At 39.4% G+C, this 12437-nt stretch overlaps 1 protein-coding gene across 1 annotated transcript; it reads left to right on the forward strand.

Annotated features, from left to right (window-relative positions):
• The first annotated feature begins 1952 nt into the window (after positions 1 to 1952).
• On the forward strand, positions 1953 to 11317 carry LOC121402853. The gene is made up of 3 exons (XM_041589580.1): positions 1953 to 2161; positions 3256 to 3295; positions 10328 to 11317. Exons 1-3 carry the CDS (start codon positions 2018 to 2020, stop codon positions 10753 to 10755), a joined length of 612 nt encoding a protein of 203 aa, XP_041445514.1. The 5' UTR covers positions 1953 to 2017; the 3' UTR covers positions 10756 to 11317.
• The last annotated feature ends 1120 nt before the right edge of the window (positions 11318 to 12437 follow it).

A 12437-nucleotide genomic window follows, 5' to 3' on the forward strand; every position in this document is an offset into this window, starting at 1 on the left:
GCATACAAATGTAAAGCAAGAAGTACAAGTTGCTTATTCATACGTGCACTTATAAAAACATAACCTTAAATTAATTCACTAAAAAAACAGACACTAATTAGAAAGAGACTTGTTGTTTTACTCAACACTACGTAGTACAATCACTAGAGTCTTTTATATTAGGAATGAGGTGATCAAACAGACCAATTGATGGCAGTCATCCACTTGAACTGTATAAATTAAGTATAGGCAGTGGCTTAACTTGGCAGCACCTGGTCCCCCTGCCAAAATATCTACTGAGGGGCTAGGCTCAAACAGTCCTCTTTAACCAACCCACTCGAGTTGCACCTCCCAGGCCGGCACTGTGATGTTTATTTTAAAGATAAAAGATGGGTCGGGGAGGAGGACTGTGATGCAGTAGTAGTATAGGTAGTTACGTCAGTGAGTGTACCCGCCTCGTCACATTTTAATTCAAAGATACCTGCTCTCGTTTAAAGGCACATTTTTTTTTTAAAAAAAAAAAAGGAGAACAGATCTCACGACAGATCACCAGAGGGAATTTTTGCCACTTTCTGTTCATTTATATGAGATTTTAGTGACATAGGTATCAATGGGTGAACTCTCTCTTATTGACATTCATCTAAATTTCCCTTACAAATATGTACAGAACGTCAGATTTTCCCTCTGGCTATCTGTGTATACTGTAGCTCTGTATCCCCTTTCCATATGTATTCCCCTGGTCTCTTTTTACCCCCTTATGTGGAACAACTATAAACAAGGAATATGGAATAGACCCTAGTGATTCATTATATCATTCAGGCACATAAACCTTTGGGCTAGCATTTTTCTCATGCAGGCACAATCTTTCACCAGATTCACATATGGTCACACATATGCTATATAAACCAGAGAACAGGATTGGACTTGGGGGCCCCAGCAGCGAAGATACATTAGGAACCTCAGGCCCCCCCAGCCACAACCCCTTACCTATCTTTTTTTCTTGCTTGTGGTCGCAACTGAGGGCCGGGAGGGAGGTCAGGGGGCAGCGCCAATAGCCAGCCCAGTCCGACCCTGCCAGAGAACAGCAATTTAAGTATAGCGTTTTCTTCTTTTGGACAATGGAAAACCTTAGATTCAAACCGTAGTTCACCAGAGCATAACTATACTCCCATGCACTAAGATTTAAATCTAAGGTTTGCCCTGGTCCAAACCAATCAAAAAGGCTATAATAAAACTGCCCCAACACAAAAGGGTATGCAAATAAAAATATAGTGCCGAAAAAAGGAGGCTCATACAGAGAAAAAAATATATACATTGTAGTATAGTACAGGTGAAGTGCAACACTGCAATTGTGATCAATATTAACAATAAAGTGCACTGTGTCGCCAGACCAGGTAAGTATCAAATATTATCCCAATATTAAACTGTGTATGTGCCCCCATGTGAGATTAGGTATCTACAGTAAACCAATGTTCTTGGATTGCCAATCTGAGTTCCTCATCTATAATATAAATGTCATCAGTGGCTGAATTAAGGAGTGTTGACTGAGAAATAAGTCTCTTCTTCAATGTTTTCAATTACCCACTACCTTGTATAATGCAGGAGATATTTAATTTGTCCGGAGAAATCCCCTCCTGATAGTGTATGATACAGGCAGTCTGTTTATTATGCAGAAAAAAAAAGTCTGTTTGGAATGCACTGACAGCAATGACAGAATAGTTTTTGCTGCCAGAATATCCAGTGTTATTGTGAAAGCTGCTACGTCACAGAGAAAGCCTGGGCAGAGAGCCAGGATGAAAGTTCAGAGTTTCCTTATTGAGTTTCAATGGGAACCACGCTGATGACATTAAGGCAGAGCATGAAAGAGAAAGAAACACACACTGATTCCTACTTTCTAGTCTCCGCCCCTACAAAGCAAAAATGCTTAAATACTACACCAGAGCATCACTACCTCTCCAAACACAATTGAGACATCACCATTAGGCACCTTTAGGCAGAACTTACATACGTTACTAATAGGAGGTTGCATTGAGAGAGCATGGAACAGACAGTTTGTCTCCCAACGCCTCAAAGGGCACAGGTGGCTTCTTTCAAATCCAAATGGAGCATCTTGCACATTTGCGCCATTGGTACTTTGGTGCTCTCCATGGCTTTGCTTACATTCTGTCTTGTTTTTCACAAGGTAAGTACAGTACAATTGCTTTCCATGGCGTATAACGCAAAATGGCTAGTGAAACACAATATATCAGCCTGTTTTTTGGTCTGCCTTTCCAAGGCTCAACCTGCCGAAATTAAATAGAAAGCTGCAAAAATACCATGTGTTACTTGTTCAGGAAGTTCATAGAGTTGCATTCTTTGAATATATTTTTTTTTTGAAAGGTCAACTATAGTGAATATGTGAATCACATCTTTCTACATGCGGGATTTGTTCCAGCCAGTTCAATTTTGTTTATGCTAAAATCAATTACTTACATCTGCTAGAAAAGGGAGAAAGGGAGCCCTCCCCATGGATAGATCAAATCTAACTGAGACTCCCGGTCCTGCAGGAATTGAGACAGATGCTGAAAGGGGGATAGTGAAGACTAAATAGATTATTTCTGAAATTGTGCATAATATTTTTTCTTTCTTATTTCAGTACGATAAAGTTTATTTTACATTTTCATCTTTGCAATAGTTCTCCTTTAATCAGAAGCTGACATTATTTGATAAACTGTACACATCTGCCTGAAATGAATGTATAGAGATAGAGTATTTGGGGTATGACTACTAATGTGATTTTACTGTCTCTACTTCCTAGCAATAACACTTGACTTGCATTGCATTGCCAGGATTTCTGAATATTGCACTTAAGCAGCAACCCTTAAGATAAAAGAAGTACAGTTACCCTATATCTAACAGTAACAATACTACAACTTAGAAATGCCTGTGATTGATTTCTGTAATTAGAGAGTAGATATGTGCTCTGGATAAGATAATGAGAAAAAAAAACACTGAAATTATGAATTGATATACTATGCATGTACTACAGTTGACCTAACCCACTAGTCTGGGCTCAATTTGCATAATCCCTGCACCTTTTGCATCACTTCTATGGGAATTCACACATTTTTGCAGCAGGCTAGGGGTCCCGGACCAGTCTGCTTTGTCAGGAAAAATAAATATATTTTGTGTTGGTGGAAATGTAAACAGTGCAGTATCATTAGCCCTATCTTTATAGCCTTATACTAAAATGTTGCCTATTTGTATCCCTAACGATTTCTGTATTTTTTATCACAGGCTAATCATCTCACCGTGTGTGGCTCCAAAGCAAAATATGGTAAGATGCTGAGAACTATATTGATTTTCAGTGTTTAATAAGAATTCTTTTAAGGTGTATGTAACACTTGGCATCCGGTCACTAGGAAGGCTCTCACATGTGATTGTCTGCACAATTTATCTCTATTTGGGTCTCAGGAAATACTCTTGCCATAGTCGAAACAATAAGATAATATTTAACTCTTTAAAGGAGAACTTAACCATAAAAATGAATATAGTTACAAATGCCATATTTTATATACTGAATTTATTGATCCAGCCTAAAGTTTCACCATCTTGCAAAGTGTTTGTAACACTCACATGCTCAGTGGACTCTGAGCAGCTGTTGTGGAGCTAAACTTAGGGGTTGTCACAAATTATCAAGCAGAAAATGAGCTTGGCCTGTAATGTTCCGTAAACTGATGCTACAAGGCTGATTATTAAATTCTGATGCTAATTGCACTGGTTTCTGAGCTGTCATAGTAATTATCTGTATTAATTATTAACTGGCCTTATATTGTGACATTTCTATTCTATGTGTACTGTATATTGTGAGTGGGTCCCTAAGCTCAGTCAGTGACAGCAGCACAGAGCATGTGCAGTGAATCAGCAGAAAAGAAGATCGGAAGCTACTGGGGCATCTTCAGATGCACAGATTTTTTTTTGATAAAGGACTGTGGTTGCCTTGGACTGGTACAGAAACCCAAAACATGATGTACAACATTTCTAGCTAAGATTTAGTTCTCCTTTAACTAACTGACACGTCTATCTCCAACTGCTTTTCCAAATGCATACTAATGGTCTTTTTTACCATGTTTGGTGGCAAGTGCAGAAGTCTTCCTATGTCTCTGCACCATAATGGGCATATCAACAGTCGAATTTCGAATTTGAAAAACGAATAGGTCCATTTTCGATGGAATGCGTCCATATTTGGCCAAATACGAATAGTACGAATCAAAGTACTGTAATAGCACATTTGATCAAATTCAAATCGAAGGTTTCATAAAAAAAAACTTCGATTTTTCCAGTCCACCAATTGACTCCAAATAGGTTCTAGGAGATCCCCCATAGGCTAAAACAGCAATTTGGCAGGTTTTAGATGGTGAATGGTTGAAGTTGGATTTTTAAAGAGACAGTACATGATAAATTTCTAAATTAGAATTTTCGAATTTATATCAAATTTAAATCGAATTTGGACTATTCTCTAGTCAGTGTACACAAAAATTAGCTTGAAATTTGAATTTTTTTATTTCGAAAATTCACCTCGACCTTTGATATATCTGCCCCAAACTGTCCTCTCTATCTTGTGCCAGGGTAAAATTTTGTACAGGCATGGGACCTGTTATCCAGAATGTTTGGGACCTGGGATCTTACGGATAACGGATCTTTTCATAATTTGGATTGACATACCTTAAGTCTAGTAGAAAATCATGTAAACATTAAATATTATTATTATTAACATGTATTTATAAAGCGCCAACATATTGTGCAGCGCTGTAAAGTAAACGTGTTTATACAACTAAATCACATGAATTACATATGTAGAACATATGGAGTTACATACATCCCAACTAATACAGGTACAAAAGGTGAGGAAGGCCCTGTACAAAAGAGCTTACAAATAGTGATGGGCGAATTTATTCACCAGGCGTGAATTTGCAGCGAATTCCCGCGATTCACCGCCGGTGAATAAATTTGCAAAACCGGCGTAAAAAAAATGAACGCCGGCGTCCGTTTTTTGGACGCCGGCAAATTTTCGCTGGTGAATTTGCACCGGCGTAAAAAAAGGAAACTGGCACCGTTTTGCGAATTTTTCTCCATTTCGCGGGAAATTCGCAAATTTTTCGGCAAATCGAAATGCTACAGATTAGACCATCACTGCTTACAAATCTAAAGGGAAGGGAATAAGAAACAAGATGTGGGAGTGGGCAAGATCAGAATTAAGTGGGTGAGAGATGTGGTACTGTATGTGGTATTGCATTTGGTTTCTTGAAATAAGTGCGTTTTAAGAGATTTTTTGAAAGCAGAAAGGTTGGGAGAAAGTCGGACAGACCATGGGAGAGAGTTCCAGAGGAGGGATGCAGCCCTTGCAAAGTCTTGAATGCGAGCATGTGAGGAGGTAATGAGAGAAGAGTTGAGTAGCAGGTCAGTAGAGGAGCATAGCAGGTGGTTGGGTGAGTATATAGAGATGAGTTCAGAGATGTAGGGAGGGGCAGAGTTATGAAGTGCTTTGAATAAACCCAATAAGTTGGTTTTGCATCCAATATATATCTCAATTATATCTTAGTTTGGCTCAAGTACAAGATATTGTTTTATTATTACAGAGAAAATGGAAATCCCATTTAAAAAATTTGGATTATTTGGATAAAATGGAGTTTATGGGAGTCTCAGGGCCGGATTTACATAGCGGGCACCCCTAGGCCCACCCTTAGATAACCTCCCTTTTATTTGCGCAAATTCTCATCATCTGGACTGGAGCAATGGGGATTGGTGCACGGGAAATTTAAAAAATGGATTGGATTTCCAGCACATCCCTAGTGTTTCTGAACCAATGTGGGTGTGGCTGGGCAGCATGCCCCCCCCCTAAAATTTTGCCTCCCTAGGCCCAGGCCTTGGTGGCCTTTCCATAAATCCGGGCCTGGCGAGACTGCCTTTCCATAATTTGGAGCTTTCTGAATAACTCGTTTCCCGATATCGGATCCTATGCTTGCACAAGGATCAATTCTGTCAAACACATTGTAGTCCGGTAAATAAGAGGTTAGCTTCTATCCTGGGTCCTACAATATAACTTTGTTACAGAAAACTATAGCAAACTACCAGGTTCTAGAATTTACTGTTCTAACATAATCTTAATCAAAAGAGCAGATATCTGATTGGCTGCTATGCAGATTTATAATATAGTGAATATTATACCCCTGTTGTAAAATATAAAGTATTATAAGCAGGCCCAGACTGGCCATCTGTGAATTTGGAAAAACGCCTGTTGGGCCGCACGGGCCTCTCTGCACAGCCTGCTGTCCCGATACTGTAGTGTAGATGTAATGAGGCTGCTGTTGCCAACAAACACCACTAGATGTCACTTATTTCTCAAGTGTCTGCAGCTCTTCTGCAGATCTTCAAAATAATGACAACGAGTCATGTATGGGTAATCTTATACTGTATTTTAAATTGTAGTTCTCCAGATATTGTTAAGTTCATATGAACTGATCCTTTAATTCACTGTACCCATATTGAGCGTTAGACCCCATAGGGGGGCCTTTGCAGAAGGTGGTAGGATGGAGGCTCAGTCTGAAAGGTAATTGGGATGATATTTGGGTGTTTATTTGCTGTTCGGTGTACCCCTGGTGACATAAACCAAAATGTCTGCAAACTTCTGCTTTAATGTTGTGTTATCATTTCAGATTAGGGATGCACCAAATCCAGGATTAGGTTAAGGATTTGGCCAGGATTTGGCCTTTTTCAGCAGGATTCGGCCGAATCCTTCTGCCTGGCCGAACCGAATCTGAATCCTAATTTGCATATGCAAATTAGGGGTGGAAGGGAAATCGCATGACTTTTTGTCATAAAACAAGGAAGTAAAAGATGTTTTCCCCTTCCCATCCCTACTTTGCACATCCAAATTAGTATTCGGATTCAGTTCGGTATTTGGCCAAATCATTTGCGAAGGATTCGGGAGTTCGGCCAAATCCAAAATAGTGGATTCCATGCATCCCTATTTCAGATACATGTTGTAGACTGCATTAACTTGCTTTGTTGTGTGACCATGTTGTATGCAATGGAAATAATTATGAAATACCCATGCAGCAAGTATATGTTTGGCTGCATAGCAGTCTGTCCATTCATCACTTTGATAAGTCACATGTAGGGCTGAGCGAAATGAAGTGAAAGTTTAACTTCCTGACAAATTTTGGCATGATGTAAAGCTTGCCTCAGTAACAGTGTCCACATAATGGCACTTGCTGTGATTGTGAAGTCCAAGACTAATTAATAAATAATTTATTTAATTTAAGTGAAGTTTATTTTGCTTGACTAGCACCAAATGGGATTTAGAATCAGTTTTTAGGGTGATAGGTCCTGTTAAAGTTTTTTTTAGCTCTGAAATATAATAAACATCCCCCTGGCCCTTTCTGTCACTATTCTCCAACTATTCATCATAGAACATGTTGCCAATTTTTTCCAAACAGTGTTTGGACAGCTCCTTAGTAGTGATGGGTGAATTTGCGCAGTTTTGCTTCGCCGAAAAATTTGCGAATTTCGCGCGAAATTTGCGAAACGGCGAAAAATTCGCGAAACGGCGCGTTTTTTCGACGCCGGCGCCCGTTTTTGACGCCGGACTCCGTTTTTGACGCCCGCGCCCGTTTTTCGAAAAAAAATTATTTCTGTGAATTTTCGCTGGTGTTTCGCCAATTTATTCGCCTGCCGCGATTCGCGCAAATTCGCCGTGAATTCGCGCCTGGCGAATAAATTCGCCATCACTACTCCTTAGAATGACAGGGGGAGGGCTTTCCACTTTAAAATAAATATGCCCTGGTTTTGTATGTATTAGTTCTAAGCAGATTAAGGGGAAAAGAACATGCAAACGTTTCCTGTATTATTTGATTTTAATGCAATGTACACATGCACAGCTTGGTATTTTGTCTTGCACCCTAAACAGAAATAGCAAAATAAAGTCAGCAAACACGTGCAAGGCTGCAGGGGATTTAACAAGAAGAAAGATGTGTACTGGTGGATTCTTTTAGGGCTGCTGTACCTCTGGTCTGGGTCAACAATGCATATGCATAAGTAATACCATTTTTTAGACCCCACATTACTTGATATACAGTAAACTTATCAACAGTGATCCTTTGAGCACTTTTGAAGGTTAAGTTAAAGGGATACTGTCATGGGAAAAAAAAATTTTTTCAAAATGAATCATTTAATAGTGCTGCTCCAGCAGAATTCTGCACTGAAATCCATTTCTCAAAAAAGCAAACAGATTTTTTTATATTCAATTTAAAAATCTGACATGGGGCTAGACATTTTGTCAATTTCCCAGCTGCCCCTGGTCATGTGACTTGTGCCTGCACTTTAGGAGAGAAATGCTTTCTGGCAGGTTGCTGTTTTTCCTTCTCAATGTAACTGAATGTGTCTCAGTGAGACATGGGTTTTTACTATTGAGTGCTGTTCTTAGATCTACCAGGCAGCTGTTATCTTGTGTTAGGCAGCTGCGATCTGGTTACCTTCCTATTGTTCTTGTGTTTGGCTGATGGCGGAAAAAGGGAGGGGGTGATATCACTTGCAGTACAGCAGTAAAGAGTGATTGAAGTTTATCAGAGCACAAGTCACATGACTTGGGGCAGCTGGGAAATTGACAATATGTCTAGCCCCATGTCAGATTTCAAAATTGAATATAAAAAAATCTGTTTGCTCTTTTGAGAAATGGATTTCAGTGCAGAATTCTGCTGGAGCAGCACTATTAACTGATTCATTTTGAAAAAAAAATTTTTTCCCATGACAGTATCCCTTTAAGGTTCTATTTTAGCAGCGTCTGAGATATTAAAAGTTTTAGACTGCTAATATCAGGTTTTCAGCTCAAGAGTTCTCTTCAATCAAGAGAGTGTGACCCCTGTCTATGCACTTTCTATGCACTTCCTTTATTCAGCCAGCCCTAGGGTTGCTGTTTGTTTAGCCAACAGTTATATTAGCTGTCTAAACATACAAATAAGCCTAAAACTGCTCTAAACAGAACATTATTGTGAATACTTAAACTGCCTAGGGAAGTTCCCCACAATTCAGTTTTGGGGTTTAGATCTTCTTAAATGTTCATGTATTTGTTATCCTTTAAGGGCATATTCTTGCCTATTTACTGTTGTTTCAGGTGATAGGAATTAATGTTAAGTATAGAAAATTTTGTGCTTTAAATCTTTCATTTTAAACTTTATGTTTTATGAAACAGAAGTTGATAATTTTGTGTCTATTAAGATAATAAAATCCAAACAAAATTAATAGAGATATGTAATTTAATTTTCGACCTGGATATAACTGGCTATGACTTGGCACTTTTAGCCCCAAACAAAAATGTTTACAGAAAAACAATTGTTTCTGGGCTACTATTAAATCAACTGATGCAATCACTTGTTACCGAACCAAATTGTAACGTTGCCCTCCGTGACTTGTGGACACCCATTACAGTCATATGTGTGTGTACGGCCCTTACTTAAAGCAGTAGGCATATTCACAACATTGCAGAAGAAGAAGAGAGGCACATTTTATTACCAGCTTCTTGCAGGGAGGCAGGTTTTAGACCGGAGCACTGCTTACTGATTCAAGGATGATAATTAAACATTGAACACTTATTTTATAGATTCTCTAAACTTCTCCCTCTCTCTCTCACACACAAAATGTTCCTCTCACAAAGCCTCTGCAATGTGGCAATGCACTGGCAGAGTACCGTTAGCAGGGGCCTCCTCTTCTAACTAACCTTTTCCCCCTGGTTAGTTCCCAAGCTTCTTCCCAGGCTGTCACTACAGCTAACATAGGTTCCCTTTTACGTACACCTGAACACTCACTCCTCGTCTGGACAACAGACTGTCATTACTAACTTGCCTCTCTATCTCTCACTCCTAGACTGAGCTCACACCCCACTACTAGCCACTTACTAGTCCTTAAGAAAACAGCCTCACACCGGTCACACGGTCTGAAATACTGCCTGCTTGATGTTCCTAGGCCAAAGAGGAAATGCTCAGCTCCTGCACCTCCATACTGTATATAGGCTCCTGTCATGGAATTCGCCTACAGGCCAACTTTAGGGGTTGCCACCAGCTGGCTGAACTATAACATTGCCTATCTATATACACGTGTACACCTGCATGTTAGTATAAATAAATGACATCATGCAAGCTGGGTATTATCATGCTTGGGATGTTGGTGGAGTTGGAAATTGTAGTTCAATAATATCTGGGGGAATGTCACTTGTCATCACTGGTTTAGATTAAAATTTTGGAAATGGGGGAATTATGTTTAATTGACTGTGTTGATCACATTTACTTTAATGTTTTTGCCATTCTATTAACAGAAACAGAAACAGTAACATGGACATGGGAATCCAAGATGTGCAGCCAAGACTGGATCCAGGCAAACAACTCAACAGTGGAGATAAACAGAACAGGTTTTTACATGATCCACATCCAAGTTTCCTACCCTGGGGATTCACGGGATCGCCAGGGGAAAAGGTCTCAAATTGAGCTACAAGTGCTTTGTGATGGTGAAAAGAAAAATATCAAAAAAAGGGAAATATACTTTTCCAATGATATTTCCCCTGGTGAAAAAAAATCTGTCACCTTAGATGTATCTGCTCTGCTAATGAAAGGAAACAAAATCCATCTTAATATACACGAAAACACAAACATAATTTTACAAGATGAAAGTTTAACTTTCTGGGAAATCAATGCAATTGTTGGCCTCGGGATCTGGCCATCTGGACATTGTACAACTGAAAAATAAACTGGTGAGCAGAAGTCATGCAGAAATTATATTTAAAAGGTGATCCTTTGAGGGTGTTCTGCTAAGTAAGAAATATAACATGCTTAATGCTGGTGGGAGGTTTTTAACATTTAAAAATCCTTAAATTTGTTACATTAATATCAGGGATAAATACTTAATTTTACTTGATTTGTTAAGATAATTATTGATAATTAAATCATGGAGTTGTTACTCCAGAATTCCTTCTGTCTGCCCTCTCAGTTCCAAAAATGTTAATGGAGCCGGGTGCTGTATACTCTACTGTACACAATAAATGGTTGCACAAACACAAAAGGAAGTGAGAGCTGAAGAAAATCAAGTGAAGATGTGAGAAGAGAATATCATAGGAGAAAAAAGGAAACTAGGCGAAGGTAGCAAGGCTGAGAGTAAAACAGAGCTGAATATAAAAATTAAAAGGTGGAGACAGAAAACTGAACTGTATAAATTAAGCACTAAAGCTTCAAGAAGGAGGCTAGAAATGCTATACATTATGGTTTGGGCTTATTTATTTGCCCAAGGCCAGGCCTGGATTTGTGGAAAGGCCACCTAGGCCCTGGCCTAGATTGGCAGGATTTTAGGGAGGCGGCATGCCACCCAACCACACCCACATTGGTTGAAAAACATTGGATATGCGCTGGAGATTCAATCAGTTTTTTAATTTCCTGTGCGCCAATCCCCATTGCTCCAGTGCAGATGATGAAAATTTGCACAAATAAAGAAGAGGGGACAGGGGCGACGAACGGCAGTGGGCCTAGGGGCGCCCACTATGTAAATCCAGCCCTGCCCAAGGCAACCATGTTCTTTTAGCAGTGAAGCCTTGTGGATATAAAGATGCCACAGGAGATCCCCATACTCTTGCCTAAGCTTAGGGACCAACTCACAATACACATTATATTTAATATATAATATATGAGTAACAATACAAGGCCTATTAGTCATTAATTCAGATTTACATTACATGGCAGCTCAGAAATCAGGATACAAAAGGTTTAGGTCCTCGCACATGCTGCCTTCTTGGCTAAACAAAGGTGCCTGGTGCTCACCCGTGGAGGTACAGCCACCTCCCAATAGTACTGCAAACGAAAAAATTCCAATGGCACACAAGGCTTATGCAACACCTTAAGTGTTTATTGCGGAGTGAGGTGCAACGTTTCGGGGCGGACCCCTTTGTCAAGCATGCTTGACAAAGGGGTCCGCCCTGAAATGTCGCACCGCACTACGCAAAAAAAACTTAAGGTGATGCATAAGTCCTGTGTGACATTGGATTTTTTTCGTTTGCAGCTCAGAAACCAGCACATTTAATAATCAGCACCCTCATTATCTGCTTGATGATTTCTTACACCACGTTACAGCTGCCCAGTGCATAATGAGCATGTGTAGTGTCAGTGACACTCAAATGATGGCCTGATAAGATCCAAGTTGGCAAACCTGAATCATAACTATTATAGGGCTGCTGAACCTCTCTGCTGGTACAGGGAGTTCAGTATATAAGATACACAAGAAATTTCAACTTTCATAATATTAACTTAAAGGTTTGGTTCTAACTTTGTATTTGTGTAAGGATAAGCATACTAGCAATTTTATTCTGATTTTGGTTGGGTTCTTCTCTTTCACATGGGGTTTGTTATAAAAAAAATAGCATTTGTCATATATCTTTCTTATAA

This window comes from Xenopus laevis, chromosome 4L, assembly GCF_017654675.1.
Source record: "Xenopus laevis strain J_2021 chromosome 4L, Xenopus_laevis_v10.1, whole genome shotgun sequence".
In the NCBI taxonomy this organism is placed as follows: Eukaryota; Metazoa; Chordata; class Amphibia; order Anura; family Pipidae; genus Xenopus; species Xenopus laevis.